The sequence below is a fragment of the Rhodnius prolixus genome, unplaced genomic scaffold (assembly GCF_049639745.1).
Source record: "Rhodnius prolixus isolate KJV_2025 unplaced genomic scaffold, Rpr scaffold_8, whole genome shotgun sequence".
Classification (NCBI taxonomy): Eukaryota; Metazoa; Arthropoda; class Insecta; order Hemiptera; family Reduviidae; genus Rhodnius; species Rhodnius prolixus.
Genome location: NW_027411593.1, coordinates 16145551 through 16171988, shown reverse-complemented (window position 1 = coordinate 16171988; position 26438 = coordinate 16145551). Strand labels below are relative to the sequence as shown.

The following is a 26438-nucleotide window of genomic DNA, read 5'->3' as shown; positions in this document are numbered from 1 at the left end:
AAAAACGCAAGATTAAATTTTAGCAGCCAATCGGAAACGACATAACCATTCTATCTATAACACTCTATCTATAAAGGACATCTAAACTTTATCACTTTTCTTCGTTGCATAGATTCAAAAGTATCGTTTTTTGTTTTTAATTTTATTTTAACGCTTGAAAAGAATTGAACGGTGTTTTCAAAAAATCTACATTAAATGTAGCCACTGAAAATTTTAATTTTCCTAATTTTTCAAGGACCGGCGGAAATTTTTCTTCGACTGACACCGTACCACGTACCACCTGTTCATCTGTTTTTGGTGACCGATTCATTATTCCAAGGAAAAGAAAGATTGTTGCCAATTTCAGTCACACTTTTATTAGTATTAATACCAACCTTTAGACCTAGAGACTAGGTCATCTTCAAGGCTTATACTGATTAAACCATTATTTGCCTTAAAGTTTTGTATGTCTTTTACCTGACGTGGTACACCGTACACGCATACTGTAAAACAAATTACAATAGTTTATCAGTAAAAGCTCTGAAGATGACCTAGTTTTAGGTCTGTATTCTTGGCCATAAAACTAATACAAAATTTTAACCAAAATTGGCAAATAAACTTTCTTCCTCTAGGATTAATTGTAAAAACCAAAAATTTCAGTTTTCAAGAAAATATTAGTACACAAACTGCTGTAAGGGACTTACACGAGACTACTTCTAATTACGAATTTATATCTTAAAAAAATAATAATAATAGATTCAATTAAACTTCCTTTAAATAGACGGTTTGAGGAAGTAGGTAAAAATCTGACTTCGACTTCACCACTGGCTGACACCTTGAATGTCTATCCAACGCTGATTAGTAGTAATTTACCAAGGTAATAACTATCAGAACTTGGCACTAGAAGGGCGTCCCAGTTGACAAGTTGATGTGCTCAGACAATGTAAGGTGTGTAGTAGAAGAAGAAAACTGCACCAATTTCTAAACGGACAGCTCGGATAATGAGTTTATATAAAGGGAAATAAATTGAATAAGGACAAAACGGAGCGTGCTTATTACGCTAGGCTTATTCCGGTAATAGTTGACAGGCATTTTAAGGCCCAGTTGACATTGCTCGCCCTATGTTACATGTACTAATTTCGTGTATAAAAAATGGCATTTACACTTTACACAGCGTTTTATACTGCTTTTTTTTGCAGCACGCAACTTTTATACTCTGTAATAAACATATGGCATTTTGTTTGATAAAAATGTTTTACAAATGTGAAAACATTTCTTTTTATTTTTAGGGCTAATGCTCTTACTAAGTAAAATGTAAAGTAAAGTAATCGCCTATTTTTTCAGGCGGGGCTTAACGTCCAACTACTATTTACTAGGTGTCGTGAACGGAGGCGACTAGCAAACGTACTTTAATATTTCTCATTTAACCATTAAATAAAATCCAAGGCCAAGACCGGGAATCGAACCCAGTACCACAATGCATATTAGCTTTGCAGGTCTCGCCTCTCAACCCGCTCGGCTACCGTGGCGCCTCTCTTACTAAGTACATTAACATTTTGAAACAACCCTTTTGAAATTACCTTTTTAGTCTCACGATCTGTAGTATTTTAGCCTCGTATTGAATTAGTTACTAAAACTAATGAAATATCCATTATTTTTTTTTTTTTTTTAATTTAATAAGGCGCGTCAACAAGGAAAAAGCCACGTTGCCCGAAGCACTTTCTTCAGCGCACTACCAGGCTCTGGGCGGAATTCTTTGTAACAGACAATAACATCTAACACCGAACAGTGAACTGTCAAGAAGCACCTAGGAACTGAAAAACTTTTATGTCAAATAAGTACTATAAGATACAGGAATTAGGCTTAAATTTAGAATGCAAAACCCGTTTGTAACACTGAAGTGACTTGATTTGATTCACGGCCAGGAATTGCGATTTTATCTATTCGTGAACGGTTTTCGATATTAATTTTCCACCAGAAATACATGTTTTGGGAGGTCCTCTGACTGCAAAAAGTGTTATTGGTGACGCAAAGTGAAAAAATAATAATAATTTAAGATTTTAAAACATGTAGTGTAATGTAATGGTTGTGGGTGAATCAGGATAAATTGGTTTTATCATCAAATAAAAGCAATCATCACATCATTTTAATGCACCCAGTATGCAAGACTTCTTGACCTATGATTACGGTAAGAATATCTTAGCAAAGTGGTGGTCTCGTGGTCAAGAGCGTAGCTTTGTAAGTGGAAGATCCCCAGTTCGAATCCCCCGCGTATAACTACACTTTATTAAAAAAAGTATTATGGTTTTTTAAGTAATAAGAATGACTGTATACGCGGGATTCGAACTGGGGATCTTCCACTTACAAAGCCACGCTCTTGACCATCACCCGTCCCTCACTGGCAAGATATTATTGCCGTAATCATAGGTCAAGAAGTCTTGCAAACGGGGTACTTTAAACTGATGTGACAGTTGCTTTTATTTGATGATAAAACAAATTTATCCTGATTCACCGACAACCATTACATTACACTACATTTTTTAAAATCTTCAATTATTACTATTTTTGTATTTTGCTTCACAAATTATATTTTTTGCAGCCAGAGGACCTCCCAAAATGTATATTTCTGGTGGAAAATAAATACTGTACACCAATCACGAGTAGATAAAATTGTAACTTTGATCTTAAATATCTCGACTAATATTAGGGATATCGAAACGGGATTAACGTCACTTTTCACAGTTTTTTATGTAGTATTCATAATCATTGTCAAAACCAGTGGTCCTTATGAAATCCCAATCGGATTTTTGTACGTAACTCCGCCAAAAATGAAGATACAGCATCGGGGTGGAAACTTTGGAAACTAAACAAAAAAAAAACAAGTTTACTTCGTGGGGTTTTTCGGAATTCCGCTTTCCTAAAAAGTTATAAGCGATTGGTGCGTTTTAAATGGATCACCCTGTATAATTTTTCTTTGGTGATGGTCAATAATATTTTCTACTGCTTTATTTTCATGGCATTAGACCTAGAGGTCATCCTAGAATGGCAAAAAACGATCTACGAAAGCCCAGGGATCAAGATGGCGACAAAAAACGGAAGACAGGAAAGAATGGTAGTCTCTCTAGAATGAGTATTAAGTCCTATTATAAGATTGAAGCACCACAATAAGAGTAATAATTGTTTCTTAGTTATTTTGGTTTTCATTAACCAAAACACCACACTCTTGTGTTTCAGACTTGTTTTTGAAAACACTTTTTTTTTGTGACACATTGAGGAAAATTTTCGGCTCCCCAAGGAAACACGTAATTTCACTTTATTTAACTATCCAATACAAAAAAAATAAAAAATAAATAACTTTTACAGTCTCAAACTGATGTTTCTTCAAACTATAAAACATAAAGGCTAAAAAACCAGCCTCCTCGCCTTATGACAACCGACCTATAATTAATTAGAAAATGATTATATTGGAACGAAACATTATATGCCTACTAATTTGTTCTCTAATAGAATAATAATAATGGTGGAACTAATCGGAAGTTAAAGGTGTTCAACTTAGTAGCGACGTTATGTGAGAAAAATGCAATTAACTCTAATATCATTTCGTTTTAAAGGTTTTGTTCGCTATTTTACGCGATTCCAGTTGCTCGTTTTATAAAAACGGAAAAGCAGTAAAAACTAAAAGTGACGTACAAGTTTGAGAGGAAAAAAAACTGCTTAAAAACTAAAGAGAAGATGATGTTGTAATTATGAAGTATGGCTTTGTAAGTGGGAGATCGCCAGTTCACATTCTGCCATTTTTTAATTGGTAAAAAAAAATAATATTAATAGTCCTGAATGTGTTTTCACCCCAATCAGTCACCTAATTGGTAGTTGTACGTTAAGCCCCGCCTGAAAACCAGGCGATTACTTTACTTCTTCTTTACTGAAGAGCAATGAAACAGTAAAATTCGTAAACTATGGCACCTCTAATAATAAGTGAGGCTCCACTTTCTTTGCGAGAGAATATTCAGTTGATTTCAGCAATATTGGAACATGAATCCATTCTATTTATTGTTCACCGTTTTTGGTGACTCTAAATTCATTAATCCAATTGGTTGAAAGAGTAATGCCAATTTCAATCAATATTTTCTATTATTGCCAAGCTTTCGACTTACAGGGACTAGATCGTCTTCAGAGCTATGGAACATATTTTTATAGTAACAGAACTATAATGTACATTAACTAGATATCAAAAAAAATAGTTCATCAAAAATTGATTATCTTAAACACTATTAAAAATTATGTGTTTTTACACGTTACATCTGATTTTAGAATTTCTTCTGCCCTGAAAGTTACGGTACTGAGTCAGTTTTAAAATGTTTTGGTTTGTGGAAAGATCATTGCTGCCTAGTCATAAAAAAAAAAGTCCTGTTTTATGATCTTTTCAAAAGTACGATTCGAATGACATTTCATTCATGAAAATCGGTTCACGCGTCGATAATTTGAAACGATTGCTGTACTCCCTCTTAACAGGTGTAAGAGCAGATCGTCGCTTAAATGTTACGTAGGGGAGCCCTAACCCTATCATCCTACCAATTTTTTTCAAAATCGGGCCTAGATTTACAGAGTAATTAGTAATAATAATTTTGAAGAAGGCCTTATATACATTGGGCTAACTCCTCCCCCATTTGATATACAGCGTCGAGATCCCCAAATGGCACATCTACATAAAATTCCGAATCGAATGACACCTCATTCATGAAAATCGGTTCGCGCGTTTAGGCGCTACGCAGTTTACAAAAAAAAGGTAACAACAACAATTTCTGAAAATGCCGTTTTTGCTCATTTTCGGAAACTTTTTTCTCGAAACCTATTTAATCTATGTTGTTGTTGCAAAAAATTACAGTTATAAAGGAAGATTTTCCCTATATTTTAAAGAAAATTTGACAATTTTATCTTTTATAGAAAAAGAGAAAAAAATTGTCAAAGTTGGGTGTTTTTCAACGTGCTTTTTCGTGCAGTTTTTAACGATCAACCCTTATACAACTGTCCTACCGGACAGTTTTAATGACGATCAACCCTTATACAACTGTCCTACCGGACAGTTTTAATAAGTTGGCGTATTTAAGAAGAAAGTAGTAAGGAAAGAAGACACACCAAACTTACAAGTAACAATGTAAAAATATTATAATTATCAATAACAAGAGGCAATTAATTTTTTTTGAGAAGTACTCTTATAATCTGTTTTAATTTTAATCTGTTACTATAAAAATATGTTCCACATCCCTAAAAATGACTTAGTCACGATAGTTCGAAAGCTTGGCAAAAATATAAACTTAAATTGGCCAAATTCTCGCCTCCTTTTAGAATGCATTTATTTAACTCAAACTCTAGTAATGATATATCAGCAGGGAAATGTCTGGCAGGCAAAAGGCTCACTCCAGACAATCACAGTGGGCTACATACTGAGAACAATAATTAATTAAAGGTAATTAACAAATGCTTTTGTGTGAGTGTAAGTGTAATGAAATGCAGTATTTTTTTAAAAAAAATTTAAACACCCCATCATTATCTCCTACTGTAATTAGGTACAGTTTAAACAAACAGAAAAAAAATCTTTCTAAATGAGCGTTTTATAAAATTCTTCAAGAGCAATAAAAGAATCTACATTGAATATTATTAAACCATTAGCATACACTGTTTTTTTAGATTTAAGAACTGGACAGTAACTGCTGTGCGTGGAGTGGAGATTATATTTCGGCACAGCTATAAATTATGGCTCTAGCTCGAGTTATGGGTGAGGTAGCTATAATAAAAAATTTAATAGAGTTGAATATGTGATGTTTTAAACTGCTGTCGTTTATGTTTTATTGGCAAAAAATAAAAATAATTCTAAGATAATATATTTAAGATGAGTCAAAGTTCTCTAATATTTTATTCAATATAATAAATTTAATATCAAGCCCGTAATATTATGTGGCTGTGAAGTTTTCGTTTCAATTTTTCCTTAATTTATAAGTTTTTCATCGGCTAAAATAGCTAATAACTTTCTCTTATTCGAATAATGAGAAACTAGAAAATCGTCCAGATTTTTCTGTTATAATTTTTCAACAGAAATATCCGTTTTTGTAGTTAGAAAGTGTAATAACTTTGGGCGTGTTCATGTGTGTAATTGTTTGTGTGTAAGCATCAATAACAAGGACATAACTAAGAAGAGAAATGGCTGAAAGCTCATATTGGATATTTCGAATTAGTTCCATAATGGGACATGGAAATAAGATTTTAAGCAAAAACAGAGCGAACAGTATTGAAACACAAAAAGAGAGGTCTACCAGAAAAAGTGCTGGGTACAACTCTATATGGAAGCGAGGTCTCGAGGAAGTCAGGAAATTTAAAGCAAAGATTGCTTGAAATGGAGATGGAGACTTCTGGTGTCGGTGCTGTGATGGTGTCTAGATTGCAGAGGATTATTGTAAGGTCATGAAATCAATCTGCTCCACGATATTGAGGGTAAGAAGCTTACAATGGTTTGGCCACCTTAAGAAAATGCGCTGGAAGAAGAGGGCGACTGAGAAAGACATGGATAAAGGATATACAGGATGGAACGGCCACGAAAGAATTGGATGAAGGAGAGTGGAACGATAGGAAAAGATGGAGAGACGGAATTTGGGAATTGGTACATGAAAACTGTTCACCAAAAACCAAAAAAGTGGAGACCAAAAACAGCTTAGGAAGGAATAAGCTGAATGATTAGCCGTATTCTGGATTCCATGTAGAAGCTTCTTACAGCTAACTGTCCGGTGATGCATTGAGTTGCCTGTAACGAGAGAACATCGGCTACCAAAAGCTTCGGGCGCCATAACCTCAGATGTTGTTGTTTTGTTCATACTTTTTTTTAATTGTAACCATACAGCCGATCAACATTTTATTCAGTATCGCCTAAAGAAAATACTTTTAGTTCCTATTTTGCTCACCATCAAGAGCTTTTTTGGGGGGTTTGAAGAGCCTAGATACCTCATTACTGATTACCTAACCACACAGCCATAATGTTTTACTAATGGTACCCAAAAAAGTACAGGAACCCTATAACTATTTCTTGAAAAGAATTTACAAGCCATTACCGGAGAAAACACTGTTCACTAGAAAACAGAACATGTAAACGAGTTGCCCCATTATACTCAAAAAACTGTAGGGAATCTCCATGAAATCAAAAATCCTAAGAATTATAGTAAATAAAAATCCAATTCACGATCTGAATATTCCATTTGTACCAAACTTAGCGCAAATCTGGCTACTAAACAAAAATTATAACATCCATTATAAACCATAAATCAGTTCAACAGCCTCCAGAACATTCCAGTCATTATCTTGAATACGATTACAGGTGCCCACCTAACTTCTACAGGCTTATTATTAATTACCACAAATGGCTAATGAATGGGACCAATAATCACGTTATTGTTTGCGTTCCACGTTTACTCGTATAATGCGCGTATCTTTATGTACAGCGTGCATATACTTATTCAAGCATTTTTTCAGCTGTCCTAATTTTTTTATTATTTATTGAAATATATGTATATTTAAAAAAAAATAATTGAGGCCACATATTTTTGCAATAATCCTTTAAAACTCTACATTATGCCAACAAAAAATAAAAATACGGAAATCAACGAACGTTTATTTAGTATTAAATATGTAAACTGAATTTAACATAAATATCGCATAAACTGTTAATATTATACTACGAATACAGGCTTTAGTCTGATATTAACAACGAATTGGTAAATATTATGCTTGAAGACACAAATCGCAAAATTATAAATCCGTTAGTATCCTATATTTATTTTATTTATTTTTGGGTCCTCCAAATTCCCTTTAGCGTTCATATAATAACATCTCAGTTAATATCCTCAGCCACACAAGGTAATTTAAATTTTTAAAAAGAAAATAATTTGTATAACAAATATGTTGATATTTTTTCTGGTCTTTTTTGCGTTTCTGCTTCTCCGCCCTTAAATTTATTATTGCGAGTGTTGCGCTGGCCAAGGCGACTATTCTTCGAAGTATCAATTTAATTCGGATGAATAAATAACGGAGGATACTTCATTTTTAAGTCATTTTCCGCAACTTATATGAAAAAGGGGTCCAGGAAATACGTCGTAAGTTTCAATAGTAGTAATGAAAATAAAGAAATTTAAAAAAAAACCTCGAAAATGGGACATTCTTGGATTAGAACTCGCAAATATGATATTATACAGCATTTTAAAGCTTTCAACTTAATATTTAAATGATGGTTTTGGTTTTTTCGACAGTAATGATGATATTCTCGTAGCTCTACATTAAACTTCACAAACTTTTTTTTATAATACCCTGAAGAAGGTAGTAAAAAATTACCGAAACGTTGGTATAAAGCAAAAAAGTTGTTTTTATTCAAGACCGCACCTCGATATTCACCAAAAATCATTAATATTTAAACTTAAAAGAAGTATATTTTTAACTTCAAACAGCCACCAATGAGTTGTTAATATCTGTAACAGGTAATAATCAATGACACGAACGAATTTGAATTAGCAGAAACTTTAAAGGCATTAAATAATTATTATGTTAGTTGTGGGTAATATTTTGTATGAACGATATAAATTTAAATAAACTGTTGCTAAAAATAATTCCACAGTAAAAGTAAATGCACAAGTGAGCTTACATAAAATAAATTGTAATTAAAATAAATATAAATACGAATTTTGAGAATTAACAATAAATAAGATCAACCAACTTTGCAATATTTTAACCACTGTTAAGTCATTTAATCTAAACCGCTTCCCATCAGCGCATTTAAAAACTGAACTCCCTGTGATACGTCTTAAAATTAGATTATTTACCGATTCTTTAAATGATAAAATTAGAAAAAAAATTAAATTAGAAACGAAAAATGATTTAAATTTTCTAACAAGGGCTGACCTAAAATTACACTCATTAACAATTTTAATTTTTGTAAACACGTTATTGGTGTTCGCCATAAAGGTTGTTATCTTTGGTCTAGATTGTACTGGTACTGAGTGTCAAAACATAACACAAAATACAAATCTAGTTTTAATAAATCCATCACAAAGAGAACACTTTGTAACCCATGCTTACACTTTGGATAAGTTCAAAAATTTAAAAATTAATAACGATCAAACGACAGTTGTTCCTAACTTTTCGTGTCAATTGTCAACAAAAAAAAATTCACTTACCCGCCAATACAAAAGAATGGTTTATACAAAAGATTAACAATTGGCAAGAAAATTAATAATTTATGAGCTTGCGGTTGGTAAACAACTGTCGCAGTAAATATTTCTTTTTAAAGTGGGGAAAAAAATGATAATTATATATTTAACACAGACCTACATCGGTTTGTAATTCGTTAGATTATTGTTACTTAGATGACAATAAAAATTCTTTTGGAATCTGATGACATCGGCGGCTTCATTTTATTTTATTGAAAGGCCTTTTTTCTGGATAATATGGTGTTTAAAATTATCCAGAAGTATTATTATTATTTTTTTAAATAAAGGTAAAGGATCAAAGTTAAAATTTGTCACCAAAAAAAGACGAATATCACATTCAAGAACAGAATTTTTGTGGGTAAGGGGTCATTGTGGTATAAAAGAGAATGAAATTGTTGATACACTTGCAAAGGAAGCCACCAATAGTGGGGAAATGGCTAATTATAAATTACAACACACCGATATCAATGGTATAATTGCAAAAGCAGCACTACAAAAATGGCAGACAGATTACAATAATGGTGATAAAGGTAGATTCTATAAAACTATGGCAGATCAGTTACCTAGACAACCATGGTTTAAGGGAACTGTCACTAATAAATGGGTTGTTACGACAATAAGCAGGCTGAGAGCGAACCACGCGGTGTGCGGATCGTATCTACACAGGATCAACAAAAGGTCCTCTCCTCCTTGCGTAGATTGCAATGAGGAGGAGGATTTCAAACATATAATAATGATATGTCCACGTTATGTGGTAGAAAGGAAACGAATGTTTGACGATATTTACAGATATTTAGATGCACCATTTCGCTACGAAGACATTATATTCTCCACCAACATTTATGTGCTTAAGTCGATAGCAGAGCTAGCAATGAAATATGAATGTATTTAAAAGCTATAGCCGAATAGAATGAATGGAAGAAAATGATTAGAGAATGATTACGTGATTTTAATTTTGGTTAAGCTATAAGGATGGCAGGAGCATAGAGTGCTGCTCCATCCATTAGCAGTAGTTTATGTAAATAGCAGTATATAGTAGAATGATGAATGTGTGAAGCGAATGTATTTGTAGGTAAGAATGGAGAGTGAGTGATATTCTAGCGATAAGCACCTAGACGATGCTGGCTGTTGGCGGAAGCCAATGCCAAAAAAAAAAAAAAAGTTATTAAAAATTAAATATTATTTAAGTTATTAGTAACTTAAAATATCCGGAAATTAGATACTACTAAAATTCTGGCGGAATCGTGTAAAATTTCTAACGTAAAACTTATCTAACACAGAAGTTCTTCGAGAATCATTTCAAAAGCTAATTTATCTCGGAAGTAATTTTCAAATAACAGTTATATCTATTTATTTCACGTTTTTAGTAGGCATTTTAAAGGGAAATTTTCCGCAATCACTTTTGGAAAAATCGCGAAAATCAATTAAATAAAGCAGCGAAGTAATGGGACCAAAACTACAAAAAAAGGAACACACATTAGTGGTTATTTAATGAACGAGATCATTTTTTTTTTAAATCAATCAAATAAAACGTGTAAAGTATAAAATAAAAATTAAGATAAAATAAACCTAATTGGTGACAATAGTTTTGTTTGACGCAAAAGAGCAAAAAAAAAAAAACTTATTATGGTTGGTTCCTTTGAAAAGATGACAAAGAAAGGAGAACATATGGTCTCATCATGTTGTCCCGTTCTGTGACTGCGAGTAGGTCTGCGTGTAGCACGATTAGTATAGGGAGCCGCTGTATCTTGTCATTGTGTGCACCCAGAAATCAATTAGAATAGACTGTTTTTATTGCAATGGCTGGCAGGGAGTAGTGGAAAAGAGTCATCTGGAGTTGTACAGAAAAAAAAAAAAAAAACACACGTCAGGTGGGCAATAAACCAGTCTGTTGGGTCCCCCAATATCCCATAATTTTTGTTGATATTTTTATTTTTTTTAGCTGCTCACAATCTAAAGAAGAATGTAATCAGTGAATTTGAGTTAAGAAGTCTTCTTGGAACTACTGGAGGAGAGGTACTGCCCACTGGCAACACTCTCGCTAGAGTTCGTAACACGAGGCAGTGTTACAATCGACGTGGAGGACGATCTAGAATTGTTGTGGAGCAATCAAGATTTTGATTTCATACAGAAAGGTTGCTATAAAAGCGGACTGTTCAAGAAATATAAAAATGGAGAATCAGTAATCTGTCGATTATTTTTCTTTATTGAAAGCACTTTTATAAATTTGAAAGTACATTTTGTGGTTATAGTTCATGTAAATTTAGTCGTTTGTGTTTCAGCTTCGATTGTCTGCCAATCAGTCGCAGGAGTTGGTGTAAGCTCAAGTATTTTCAGTCTAGTGTGTGGGTTCCATGCTTTAGTCGCCTGTCGATGTGCAGCCCAAGATAGCGTACCAAGTTAACAGGAGAAAGAAGAATAGAATTTGGATTTACAAAAAATTAAGTGATTAATTCTAGCATAATCATTACTTCAATACAGATCTTTCCACTTAAGATAGATCGCTCTTTCTTTTACAAATCACCAACATTCAGTCTCCCCATAATACAGATCCTAGTCTGTGACAAGAAGGTTTTTTTTACAATTTTCCCAATAATTCCTGGCATAAATAAAGTAAAATCGACAATAATTAATAAATTGGGGCCCTAATAAGAATGGAACCTCATTTATAAGTAATGGCATCAAAGGCGACACAGTTTGCAGTAAGCTAAGCAAAATTAACTAACGTTTTACGTAACTAAACAGTAGGTGATTTATCTCATGTGAACAATTGAACAAACCGTTTTAGACTAATCAGTTTTAAAACTAAGTTTTGATTGATTTAAATTGAATAAAAGGCGAAATTAATGTTTAATTATGCCCACAAATCAATCTAATATGGTGGACGGTTCAAGACGGTACGATTTTCGCATTATTTTTTAAGGTGAAATCTTTTCTAACACTTAACAAAATCCAAAAACTCTTAACAATTCTATTAGAAGAGTGAAGGTTTATTATTATTATTTATTGTGGTTACATTAAGATGGGTCTGTTCTTTAATAGTAAATAAAAGGTATGTTTGCTAAAGTCAGACCGCAATTTTTTAGGTCCTCTTGTCTGTTAGTATTACTAAAGGATGGACCCATTGCGGTATATGTACCATTTTTTTTGTAGATCACTAAACCGTAAAATGTTAGTTTATTGAATACACCACAGCTGCTACGCATTTTTTTATTCTTCATGCTCTACAAATAATTACGTTGTATTATAAAAATGAATTTGCTTGTACTCAGCTTGTTTGAACAGGCAAAAAAAGAAAGTAATATTACTTTTTTTCGAGAGATCAAACCTTTTATCGAGACAGAGAAAAAAATACTTTCAAACTACTTGTCACTTATCAAAAAGTTGTTATTCAAAGTTAATTTACGCTAAAGTGAAGCTAGTCAATAACCGTTTAGCTAATTTAAATACGTTCGCCTTACTGTTCTCTAATCATGATCCTGTCCTAGCACACAGAAAACTGCAGTCACATCTCCCCTCATTAGAGCAATGGTTCAAGAAATGGGCTAAAAAAGCTTAGTGAAACTAAGTCGCAAAACATCACCATCACTCTTAGTCGCATTACTCTTTCTCCAGTCTTCTATAACCTAACACCTCTACTAGTAGTGAACGTTGCCCGCTACCTTGGGCTTTACTTAAACCGAAGACTTTCTTGGAACTCCCACACTAGACTTAAAAGAACTAAACAGACGCTATCGACTACTTAAAAGGCTCTTAGACGATAGATCAAAACTCTCTCTGGACAACAAAAGACTGATTTATACTTCTATTTTGAAACCCATCTGGGCGTATGGAATAGAGCTGTAGGGTTCAACCAAACGCTCCAATTTCCAAAGGATTCAATCGCTACAATTTAAAATCCTTCGAACTATTGTACACGCTCCATTTTATGTCTCCAACCTGGACTATACACACTGACCTTAACATTCCTTTTATCACCGAAGTTGCTAAAACACGATACAGAAAACTCCACTTCAGCCTGCAATCTAATATAAATCCTCTAGCTCAAAATCTTCTTTCTAGAACTCTTCCTGACAATCCGGCAAGACGTCTTAAAAGACAGTGGCCTCGTGATCTCCTCTCAAGTGATGAGAGCGACTAATAGCCTAATGATTTGTAGCGTTACCACTGGGTAACTTCTTCACTCGTTACTTATCATTTGTTACTCTGTTATCACTGTTACTTATAGTGCTAACGCGCTGTTTGTAGTATAAATAATAAACGCAAAAAAAGAAACGTTCGATTCCACAAAATTTTAAATAAAATTAATATGAATATTTTTAATAATATAATAATTAATAAGAAAATTAATATTTTGTTATTATTCATTTAAGGACGCATCAACATCTAAAGTAGCTTAAATTTTAGATACATAAGTATAAAATCGTAACAATAATAGAATATGACAACTCCCGAATAAGAAAGCAAACATGTTAATAAGTCAATTACGTTAACTAAGTATGCAAATTATGATAATTTGCTATAAAATGATAACTGATTCTTTTAACAAGATAATATGAATACACGAACAAAAGAAAAAATATATATATATTTTCAATGTCAAAATCATCCAATCAGAAACTAACCTTCAAATTATTATTCAATTTTTAAATTATTATAAATTTTCAAGGAACCCATTGTTCTATTAACTAAAACAATAATAAATACCAAATCAACTGAAAGAAAGGTATAGGGGAAGTTCCCACTGTCAACAAGTGGTGGTTATTTTTTAAACTTGAAATGATTTCTGAATGTAAGTGGAATTAATATGAGAGTTATTGGATTAAAAAGAACAATGGCTGATTTTAGAGCTTTTAATAAAAAAAAATCCTGAGAAATGCTCAATTAGTCCACAGAACAAGACGGTAGACAATTAAGGAGCGTTATTGTCATCGTGTATATGGTGATAACTTATCCACGGCGAATCAGCTGTAAGCGATACCACTGCCAAGACCGAGTCCCAATTGTTCGAAGAAGCTCTACGTTAATTGGTTTCTCTTGATCAAAAACCACAGGACTTGCATCTTATATAGTCTCACCTTGAACTGCTCCCAAGATTCCAATGTTTGAGGGGCATACACTAGCCATATATGTCTTTCTTCCTTTTCTAGGAGGACAATAATTAGTTGCTCTTCATCGTTTCTAATAGGATCACTGATAACTCTTTGCTCTTAATGGCAACAATGTCTGCACATCTCGAAGGCCACAGTGACCACCGAAACATTCATAAAAACTTTCTACTTCTGAAGATCGGTAATTATGTGTTGTACCCTGCAATGGCGACAATTAAACAAGAGTCCCTGTAAGGACAAGAACCAAATTTGGTGTTTAAGACTATATCCCCAAAACTTACATTTATATTATGTTCTAAATTTTGGGTAATTAATGATTTTGGGAGCTACTAAAAGTTTGTAGAAGCTAAATAAGATGCAAAAATATAAACTGAAGCACTTTCAGTCATATGTTCAATTCGCCGCCAGAAATTTATCAAGATTCCATTATTTAATTGCTCTAAAATTAAACCGTTTTCAATTTAGAAAAGGCGTGTTTTATTTTTTATTGAACTAGAGTTTAACTTTAATATGGATTTAACAATGTAATAAAAAATGTAATAAAAACAGTATTTTTATTACGGGTCAACACACTATTTACAAGAACAACCATTAATATTTCGAATCAAAATAGAACTAATTGTAGTAATTATTTTAGAACAACCAAACAGATAGACAGAAGAGCAAAAAGAAAAAGAACAAATTAGGTGATGAATTATTAGTTGATGACGTTTATGGTTTCAGTGGTAAAAAGAATGGGTCAAGATAGTCGGGTGCACATAAAAAATAAATAAATTTTAGTAGATAAAAACTAGTAGAAAAGTGTGGCAGACAGACTAAGGTGAGAGGTGACACGTCACGCAACAAGAAACGAAGACGATGGACAAGCAGAAGAAGGAGGTGGAAGAACAGCCAAAGGAAAACGAGCTTTCACAATTTCGTGACAAGAAAAAAAAAAAAAAGGTACGGTCATTACATACCTAGAAGCAAGCCGCCCTTCAGAACCTAGATCCTAACAGTGTGATAAACCTTTGACAATAACCAACAGCTTAGAGATAGTGCTTTACAGCCAAAACCTTTACCTCGGAGATCGAAACTTGTTTAGAAAATATATAAGGCCAGAAACAATGCAAATCACTAATAATAAATCTTCCAATTAATTCTAGCCAAATTTATAGTTTAGTTATAGTATTTTAGAATTAATTAGTTTGCAGATTATGCTAATAAGTTTTGTTGATGTTTCAAGACTTAAAACTGAAGTTAAGTTGCTCAATAGTTTAGTGATAAGACAACTAACTCCTACTGTCAGACACAGAGCTAAGTCATTAGAAAGGCTATATAGTCTGTTCAAGTTTATGTGTTACGGAGATAAATTATTGGATACTAGGTCTCAGACTAGTCTCAGCTAAGGGAAGGTTCGGGGTGGAAAGGGTGGCCACCCCAGGCGCCAAATTTCAGACGGCGCTGAAATCAGCTCAAAGGAACATGTTTTTTGGCAAAAGATTATTCAAGTTAAACTTACTTAAAATTCAGTAATTATATACAGGGTGTAAACCCGCAGAATGTGGGACTTTCGAGGTACACCATGTCCTCAAAAAATAAAAATTAAAAACCCTTAACTGGAATAGAAATCAATTTTCCAACCCAAAAGAAAACGGAAACAAGTAAAACTGTTTTGTCCTTACATGAGGGGCTAGTGCAGTAAAAAAGAAAAGTTTGAGAGTTCAGTTCGATTAATCAACACAATCGGGAAATAAAAATAAGAAAAACAAAATAAGTTAACTCGATTACTCCTTTTTACCCAATTTCGAAACTTTAGAATATCAGTTAATGCTACATTAATATTACAAAGGATCATATCGTTCATTATGATGGTTCATTAGAAACAAACTAAATTACTTTCTGTTTCCTGAAATATCTTTTAGCTTAAAAATGTATCAAATAAAGTTACAAGCTCGCAATATCATTGGAGCCATTCTGGTGAAAATCACAAAAAAAAAAAAAGGGAAATTCATTCTAAAAACTTATAATTCCGGTTAGAAAAATTTCATCGCCGAATTTTCTCAGTTATTTTAAGATCTCATGGAGAAAAGCAAATAAAATATAAAATTTCAGCTAGCTGTAATTTGTCATTTTTGAGCTGAAGTTTTCAGATTTCTCAAGAAAATTAAAAAAAAAAACGTGGATTTCCGCTGAAAACTGAAGAGCAAAAACTGACACACGATCTTAATAAAACCCCCTTTTAATTTGGGATAAAATAAAATTGAAAAAAAAACATGCTAAAACTTATGAAGCTCGGAAAATTCTTTTTCAGCCCACCGGAAAAAGTTTTTTAGTTTCCCGGATACTCCATCAAACACTTTTCGTAACTGTTTTACAAAGTGATAATTTTATGAGGTCTTTATTTAAGGAAATAATTTTCTTAATCACGTTTAAAAGTAACCTGTAAGGATGCCAAATTCATTGCTCTAATTTTACGTTACACGGCCCTGCTTTAGACAATAATGTTTTACGAAGGACTAGCTAACAAGAATAAGTAAGATTAAGCAAAGAAGTATAACACTAAATCAAGAATCTAAAATTATATCCAGTTTTCTTTTTTTGTAAATACATTCAAATTTTTGCAACTTAAGACTCCATCGATCTCTCAACGTCCAATAACAGGAAGATCCTAACAAAGAATATTCAAAGTTCTTTAAACAGTTTGAGCCCTATAAATACCGGATTAAAATTGTCAATATCGCATTATAATGCTGAGTCAATTGAAACTGTCTATAAATGGATGTTTGCAAATGGATTGGTTAGAGAGTTTTAATAGGATTTTGGATTTTGGTCCGGCTATCTCTCCTACCTACTGTTGGCAAACAGTTTATTGGACATTAGGCCGTTAAAATCCTACCCACTAATTCGCACAAATCACACTTCAATTTACAACATTGACATAACCAGTTATTTCGGATTGTCAATTACTAACTCAACAGAAGATTTACCTGAATTCCAATATTAGACAGAAAAATTTAGGAAACCAACAGCAAATATAAAAGGTCCCCTTAAGACTTGTCGATAAACAGTCAAAAACTCTGTATAATTAACAAAATACTATTTACTGCTTATTAGTGTTAGACCAATCTGGAATTATGGGTTTACTACTAAGAGTTCTAATTGTCAGCTAATTCAGTTTTATAGCGCTTTATTTCTATACAGAAATCCAAACTAATCCTTTAAATCAAACCTCTTCATTCCAGATAACCCACTAAGGCTGCTTAGAGTTGGACTTTTAAGCTTCAAAACAACTCACCATTTCCGATAAGTTTTATTTTGTAATCGCACTTTCTTTTTTAATTTTGGTACACTAACAAATAGCAAATAAGAAAAAATTATTACTGGATCTATAAGTAGCTAAATTTCAGGATAAAGTTTGCTTTAATCTATTTCTTTCGGGAGTATAGTCAGTTTAGAGCACAAAATGTGTTCTAAATTTTGTATTGTCATGAAATGAAGTTTTCTATTATGACAACAGGTAATAATAATATGTTACAGAGATAAGACATAAAGCACATGAAATGAGCAATATTGTTTTGTATTTAAGGGCCCTAAAGGCTAAAAGAAACCAAAAAAAAATAAGAGTCGGCATATGTACAGTACGCCTGAGGCTATGAAGTCGTAATTTAGATAAGAATTAAGACATCGTAGGCGGTCTGCCTTTACTTTTCTATTATTATTATATTATTTTTTTTTTTAAATATCTATTTAATTGTATTTCGACAATTTTTAGATTTTTGTTTATCTATTGACTTTCGATTTTTAATCTCATCGTCAAAAGTAGATATTTTATTATCAGGAGTTAAAATAATCTGGAAGAACAGGAATTATTAAAAAACTATATGTTTTGTAACAGTATAATTCATGATTAAATCATTAAATGCACGAACAAAAATTTAATTAGACTATTTGCCTAGTCTCATAATAAAATTTGAAATATTTTATTACATTTTGAATTAACTAAAGAAGTATCAATTAAAAAAAAATTGTTTTTAAAATCACTTTGAACAAAGTTTAAATTGTTTAATTACCTGGTTTCTAATTTAAAAGCGGAAGGGGATACTCCATAGGTGGAATAATTAGCGATACTTTGTAATTCCCTTATTAATCTGTATTGTTACTGCTGGTTAGTTAGCTTAGTATTGATTATAGAATTATTTACAAAATCAGGAGAAATAGGTTAACTATTATAATAGATAATTGTAATGGTTTTATTATTATGATTAAGGGGTTAATTAAGAATTTAAATTAACGAAATATTATTAAATTTTTGGTTTTTTAGATGTGCTTTATTTTTTTAACAAAGTTAACTCACGATTTTACTCATCTCGTTGTCGATTATAATAAACACTTAAAATTAATTATCTTAATTAAATCTATAAAAAATACTCGAAGTACAAACTCGAGAATATTTATAGGCCAAACAAAAAATAAAAAAGTAGGTACTTGTTTAAAAAATAAATAAATAATTGTTTTGTATTTTAAATAGAACAAATAATTAAAAATTTTATTTTAATTTCTGTGAGATTCCCACACTTAGACAAGATTCACTATTTATGAATTTCAGCTCCCGCGACCACCTGTTCAGAAGACGAACCACGAAATAAAATTTAAAAAAAAATCTAACTGTAAACAATAGAAAAGCGTTTTCGCCGTTAATAACAATTACAGCACGCATTTTTACATATATACACATTTATTTAGTCGTTGACAAAGTGCATTGGAAGTAAGTATCGTTAATTACTAGTTTAAAATATTGAATTTTTTTCGATTATATTTTTTTTTTTGATAATAAGCATATTTAATAATAATTTGTTTAAAGTTTATTACTATTTTAAATCAGAAAGAACGTAATTAGCAGTAGATGTTGGTCACAATAAAATTCGAAATCCCAAATTTTAAAATAAAAAGTAACTAGTTGTTCGTAGTTTGAAATTTAAAAGTTTGCTTTAGGACTAAAGAACATAAATTTACAAATTATTTTGGGAACTTTTCAAAACAAGTATGCATTGGATAGTGTTTTAGTTTTAAGTTTCCAATGAAACCAAAACTGAAGAAGATACCCAGGTGTTTACGAAGCGATAATTAGATAAAATAATTGATCTAGATTAATTTTAGTTCAAGTTAAAATTAAAATTTTTGGCGCTCACATTGAGTTCTTGAGAAATAAGACATTACTTCTTGGGTATTCTGAACTTTTGTCACGAAATAAAAACTATAAGGCCTCTAAAAACCTATTTATTAGATATCAACGGTGTAAAATTTAGCATAAAAATTGACGACTCACATTCAAATGTCTACCGGCAGATCTGTGCAAATCATGCGAAGCCGGATGATGGTGATGATGATGTTGGTGGTGATGGTGACTTCTGGTCGGCGTGGCCGCATGTTCAGCCCAAAATCTTTCAGCGGCAGCGGCCGCAGCAGCTGCAGCCGCCGAAGAAGTTGTCCATGGTAGTTTAAATTCAGCGGCTAGAGCAGCGGCCGTTGAAGAACGTCTCGCGTCCTCCGGGGGCCGATTACTGCTGCCGCCCAAGTAAGACGAGAGTCCGTTGTTGTGCATGAGGAGCATGAGGACGACCGGAAACCTCTTAGAAAATTATTTTCTTTTATTTCCTGTCTTGTTTTTTTACTAGAACCGCACTATTTTGCCTGTATGTGTTATATCCAAAAAGTAATCAAAAACTTGTTGGTATTTTATTTTAATTCTTTATGTTAACATCATTATCAGTATGAATAAATCCATGGTGATTTATTTTTCATTTTTTCACGACACATCCATAACCGTTTAATTTGAGATTGAAAAAATAAAATAATTTGAACTTGAAAAAAATTAAACAAAATAAGAATAAAAATTTCTGTACAGCGAGATAAAAAACAAGATATAAGGTTCGCACTAAGACCGACTACAAATCACTGCCTACCAAGATAGTCCCAAACATACACCTGGGGCGAAGTACGAACGCGGCGCCTCTGTTTGGTTCCATGGAAGGCCGCTAGATAGAGGGCGTCACGCTGGCCACCAGACCACTTGTATTCACCCCCCACTTCGTCATCATCCAGTTTGCCATCCCCTTCACACTTAGGGGACACAGAACACTCACTTGTATTCACCACCAACAACGGCACACAACCCCCTCAATTCACCAAAATTAAATGTAGTTAGTTAATAGAGCGATACATGTATTTAAATGCACTCAAAATTCTTCAAAACTGTTGCAAAAGAAAAAAACTTGATGAAACTTATAATTAAAATAATAATAAAAACACATTACAGACACAAAAGAGAGGGAAATACTCAAGTAAAAAAAATAAAAAGAAAATTTGTTTAAAGAAAGATCAGGTATATACGGTGAAGTGTACAGAGTTTTTGGTGCACGCGCGAAGAAAAGTCGATAATGGACAGAAGAGAGCCAAGTGGAGAAGGCTAACGAAACTAGAAAGAGAAAGATAGATAATAGACAAGAGAAGGGGAATAGATATAGGGTAGGGGTGAAGGGAGGAATGGCTGTGCAAGTGAGAGGATCGGAGGATCGGCAAAAAGTTGGGCACCCCCCACTAACCGGGGGGCCAGAATGTCTCTTACCACCTCCATCATGAGCGCCGCGTTCGGTTTCCTTGGCTCTGATTGGTCGGCCGGATAGCGCATGCGCACAACAGCTGCTGCTGCCCCACTATGGTTTGGACTCAACCGGCCCTCTCCTGTAACATACATATAACAGCACATATCACACACACATATACTCCATATCTACACATTTACCATGTTGCATATAATAACTCATTGGGGGGCAAAAAAGGGAACCCTGTGACGTGATCAGTGGATTAACCCTCCTCATTCTTCTCCGCAGCGGACAGCTAGTTACCGGGAAATCTCTCCCCGCCACTTACTAACCCCACCAGTCATCTGTCTAATACAATTTGTCACTCCAATGTTTATAACTTAGTTTTTGCTAGTCCAAAGAACATGGAATCTAAGCGCAGTTTGGATGGAGTCCGTCACCCGTAGATGAACAGGAATCCGAAATAGGAAATTTACATCTTAACAAAGAAGAAGAAAGTAATGCCACTTTTTTGAGAAGGGTTTTTTACGTCCAGATCCCAAATTAGATATCTATGTTGAGCGACAACTAGCGAAAGTAACTTTTCTATAAATTTCTCATATATTAACTGTTTAATAAAATAAAATCCAAGTTCTACAGACCGGGAATCGAACCCATGTACTACACAGTACAACTTAGCTTTGCAGGCCTCGCCTCTAACCGCTCGGCTATCGTGGCACCTAACCTCTAAGTCCAGTAAAATATAAAAACTTAAACCACCTTTACATATTCTTTAAGCAATATTATTAAACTATTTTACACAATTTACCATATTAAATAAAATTGTATTAAAAAAAAATGTATTATTAAATATTTTGGTATCTCCTGAATTTGAAAAAGAAAAAACGCACAGTATAAATAAATCAAAAACTAAAATGCAAAATGGTTAATATTTCTATAAGTTTTTTATACAACTTTCGCTTCTGATTCTAAGGCTTCGAAATCGGTGAAACGATACTGCGAATTTTTTAATCGAAAAATCCAATATGGCTTTTTATTTTTTGAAGAGTTTTCGAAGAACTGCAACTTTATGCACCCCTTTTAGAACAAGTCCACCGCTTTAAGTATTTATTAAAAGCATTGCTAGAATTCCTAAAATGGGATAACTATAACCGCTGAGTTTGTCTGGTGAAATTTAGAACTTTAAAACATTGTTATTTCTCTTTACCTGTAATTGACTAACCCCATTAGCAAAACTGAAATGCATGAAGTCATAAATTTTGTCATTCACTTTGGTAAATTCCCTAAATAATGATTCCATTATGCAACTGGGCACTTTCCCCCACCCAAGTCGACTAGATTGACGTAAGATGAAGAAGGGGTGTGTGGAAGCCAAAAAGGTTTAGGTTTAACTAAGCCATCTCAGCTCAAGAGGGGTTTCAGTAAGCGAAAGAAGAGCAGTTAGGGAAGGAATGCTAATAAAAAGCAGTAATTAAGGAGCCCCCACAAAAAAAAATTAGTAAATTGAAGTGAGCCTTGTAACTTTTTTTTTTTTTTTTGACACTAAAGATTTTCCAATATTTTCAGGTCCTCAGCATGTTTAAACATGAATGAAGAAATCAAAATACAGTATCTATTGTGAATTTCCAATACTACTTAGAACATTTGGCAACCTGAACTAGTCGGGTCTGTATAGCATTCTTTGATTCTAAAATAGACCAGAAGCTCAATAAATATTTGGAGTGGAATTTGTTTTCAAATATCACCACTCAAGTCACAGTCAATTGGACTGTATTTTGCACTTCATATTACTGGAGGAGTAAATGAATAGTACTGCTTATTAATAGTTCCTTAAACTGTGCACAAGCTGGAGTATTCTGGAATGATAATCCTAGAAAAGAAGATACTACGTGAATTTTATGAGTTGTGATTCATCTGAGGATAATATGAATTATTGTAGGAGTTGGTTAAGTTTTCAGCAATATTATTTAAAAGCAAAATGCAAAATTTTTAACTTTTGAACCTGTTTTAATTAAAAGTAAAACAGTAAAATTATTTAAAAGACGAGTTTTTAGGGTTGCATATTTTTTTGTTTTAAACCCGTGAACGGACTTCCTGTCAACATTACCCAATACCCAGAATTACAGATCTTTCCCAGTCCTAAGTAACCTCAATCCGCAATAAAAGAAAAACCTCCAACGACTTTTATGCTCATCCCAATTAGTCTGTAGCAGCGTTTCTTCCAGGAACAATGCCAGACGATCCTCCTAGTCCATCTTAAACGCCAATGTCTTCGCGATATCTTCGAATGAATATAAGGGACTAGAGCTAGCAGATTTCTTACTAATAATATTACAGATATTATTATTTTGAATTACTGATTTGAATTTGTTTTAAATTTGAGGTATAGGAAGGAGGTAGTTGTACGGTTTTATTAAGTAAATTAAATGTTTTAATATTTTTAGCTATAAAAATTATTTAGCTATATAAGCGATTATTTCATTTTCTTAAAATTGCAACCAGGTAAACATCATGTCCTCCCCACTCTATAAAGATAGAACACCAAGGTCTATCCAGGCAATATTGGCAATAATTTATTTGAAAAACATAATGCAAATTTATAATTAATTTTTGTGAAATACAAGTCGATCGTAAAATAACCCTGATCCCTTTATATTTTATAAAAGCACACTTCCTCTGCATCTTAACATAACAAGTAAAACCTAACCTAAAAAAATGGTTAGAAAATGTGTATCTGATAGAAATGTATGGAATACAAAAAGAAGGGGGTGGTTATACCCCTTAGAAGCAACGGGACAAGAGAGAATCAAGAAGAAGAGGAAGAGGAAAGAGAAGACGAAGATTGTGGAAGCAAGGAAATACAAGTGAAAGGAGAGAGGGGGGGACCGCACGAGCTGGTCAGGAAAGGACATTTAGAAAAGCTCCGGGGTGGAGACATGCGCACAGTACCGTCTGTGTCAACTGTCAACCACACCCTTACCTCGTCCTGCCGTCACACCCACTATCTACCCCTCTATTCTACTCCTGGTGTGGCAGGATCCAGGTCCTATCCACCCTAGCAGGGGCTGCTGGCGATATCCAGCTTGGTACTGGCCAATAATTTCTCTTTCCATTCTGCAGTACCAAATCCATGCGGCACTTCACTACCTAGTTCTGGCTGCAGATTTCCAATATCTTCCCTATTTTGTTTCATCCATTTTCTCATTTCTCGCAGGGCAACCCTTCTATACAAGGAATTTGAACCAAAAAAGAAGTGTCCAACTTTTAAGAGTACTGGACTCCATTGCCAAGATAGCAGTTCTAAGCAGTCTGCCTTTAGATAAGACTTTTTCCATGTTGAAACTAACAGCCCACTTTCAAAATGATAAAAAGGGTAATTTGCAACTAGAGTACACCGTGCGAAAACTGGCAGCCCATAAAAAAAAACACCTTGACGCCAATGGCAACAAATCAAAGACCAATCATGTATTAAAAGGCTATTACAAACTTCTCCTTAAGCAGTCCAAAAAAATGTATACCTCAGAATTATTAATAAATACAAATCAGTAATTCGAAACAATAATAACTATATTATAGTTTCAACATATTATTATTATTTGTGAGCGAAAAGTTCACAGCTTCTGGAAAAAAATGTTATTAAAAACCGCATTATTATGCGAGCTCTGTTGGTAACTAACCGAAATATCAAAGTTCAACTTTAAACGATTTTTTTTTTCGATTTTGAGTTACGATTGAAACATAGATTGCATTCATACCTATACAAACTGACTAACACACAAAACTAATTTGGGAAAACCACTTTTTCATCTGTACTAAATCTCTACGGTTAAAAATTATTTCTCCTATTTTTGTAGTTAGAAAAAGTAGAAATGGTATTACTTTTTAACAAGAGATTAGTTTGTATTTATTTTTTAAAGAATCTCAGATTATTAGCACCCACAGCATTTTTTTTTCAGCGCACTGTCGTTCTTCTGACAGTATGCTCTCGTTACTGATAACACAGCTCTATAGCCGGAGATTGAGCTGTAAGAAGAAGCTCTCAGAAAGAGAAAATCTAAGGGCCAGAGCAACTAGATGCGAACCCATGGTCTCCGCTTGGGATTCCAGTATTTGCTAACTCATCAGCTATTCCCTTCCCATATTATTGTATTATTTATATTAATCGAAATATTCACAAAAATTAGAAAAATAACATTCTCATGAAAACTTTGTAATGACATATAATTGCATATTATTATTAATTAAACGTATTATTAGCAACAAGCTGGTGTATCATTAAATAAAAAAAACTTAAAATCATCACGTCCTTTTTTGCATTCGTCACAGGACTTAATTTTTTACAACAAAATATTAATGATTCATTAGGCAACCATTTTGGCAACGGATGGATGGTACCATCGTAGTACCACATTTAGGAATAAATATTATATATATATATATATCTGTACCTCGGAGGGAAAAGGCACTATGTCCATTTTTTTCGATTTTCAGATTTTGGCATCATTTTACAAATTTTTTGTTGCTCTTTCTACAGGTGTAAAGCACTATGTCCTATGTTTACTATTAAGCGATTTATGTATATTTAAAAAGCGCTATGATACTTCATTACTTAAGGGTAAAAGGCACTACATGGGCATAAATTTTTTCACAATGGAGATGATAGTAAAATATTTTAAAATATGGGAGTTAAAGTGGCCGTACCTAATGTAATAATTACGGTGAGAAGTACAGGAAAGAGTATAACCGGAAAAGTGGAACAAAAAATGAATATGGAAAAATATCTTTATTTGGCTCCCCTGTAAAATTTACTTTTTGTGACATGGTGCCTTTTCCCCCCGAGGTACAGTATATATATATATATTTAAAAACCCCTTTATAAGTACATAAATAAGGTAAGTGATACTCCTTCGTTCCACATTTTGCGCAAATCGAGATGACTTATTAATAAAAAAATAAAAAAAATAAAAAATTGTCGTGACAAATGGAAATCTGTTGATTCGATGCACTTTTATATTGCTGCACTGGATATTGCACTAACCAGTTTTTCCCAAAGAAAACGAAATTTTGGTGAAAAAATTAATGGTAATCCAAGAAAAAACATGTTCTCAGGATCTAATTTACAGTGATTTTCTTAGATGCTCCGAATTAGGTCTCAATTTTTTTTACTGCGATTTCAAACACTGATAATTAGGCAATTTTTTGGTTTTTGTTTTACTATGTAATTTCTTTTACTCTAAGGGATTGAAATCGTGCGGATTTTCTGTTTTGAGTTTACATCAGAAGAATTTCTGTTTTGAAGTACCTAAATCCAAAAAAAAAAAAGTGGTTTTTACAAAACATACACACCAATTTGTAAAATCAACTTTTTCAGGAGACTCAGGGGCCTGAAAATGGATATTTTTAGTGGATTCTCAACGAAAATCAGCACGATTACAATCCTTTATTTTTCTTCGGACAGTAAAAGAAAGAAACCTAAAATATCTGCTTAGTTCTTTAGCCATAATTTATTACAAGAAGTT

The 26438-nt window shown here is 33.1% G+C and overlaps 1 protein-coding gene across 6 annotated transcripts in view; it reads right to left on the bottom strand.

The window, feature by feature from the left end:
- LOC141450939 (zinc finger protein basonuclin-2-like) overlaps window positions 1–26438 on the bottom strand; it is a 368549-nt gene that overhangs the window by 322474 nt on the left and 19637 nt on the right. For 2 of the 6 annotated variants that reach the window (XM_074121887.1, XM_074121885.1), the window contains one exon: window positions 20943–21058. The exons of 2 other annotated variants lie outside the window; for them this stretch is intronic. In XM_074121887.1, coding sequence (XP_073977988.1) covers window positions 20943–21005 — 63 coding nt within the window. In that variant the 5' untranslated portion in view covers window positions 21006–21058. Of the gene's footprint in view, window positions 1–19643; window positions 20899–20942; window positions 21059–26438 lie in introns of those variants that run through there. 2 more of the 6 variants (XM_074121886.1, XM_074121884.1) reach the window with 2 other exon arrangements.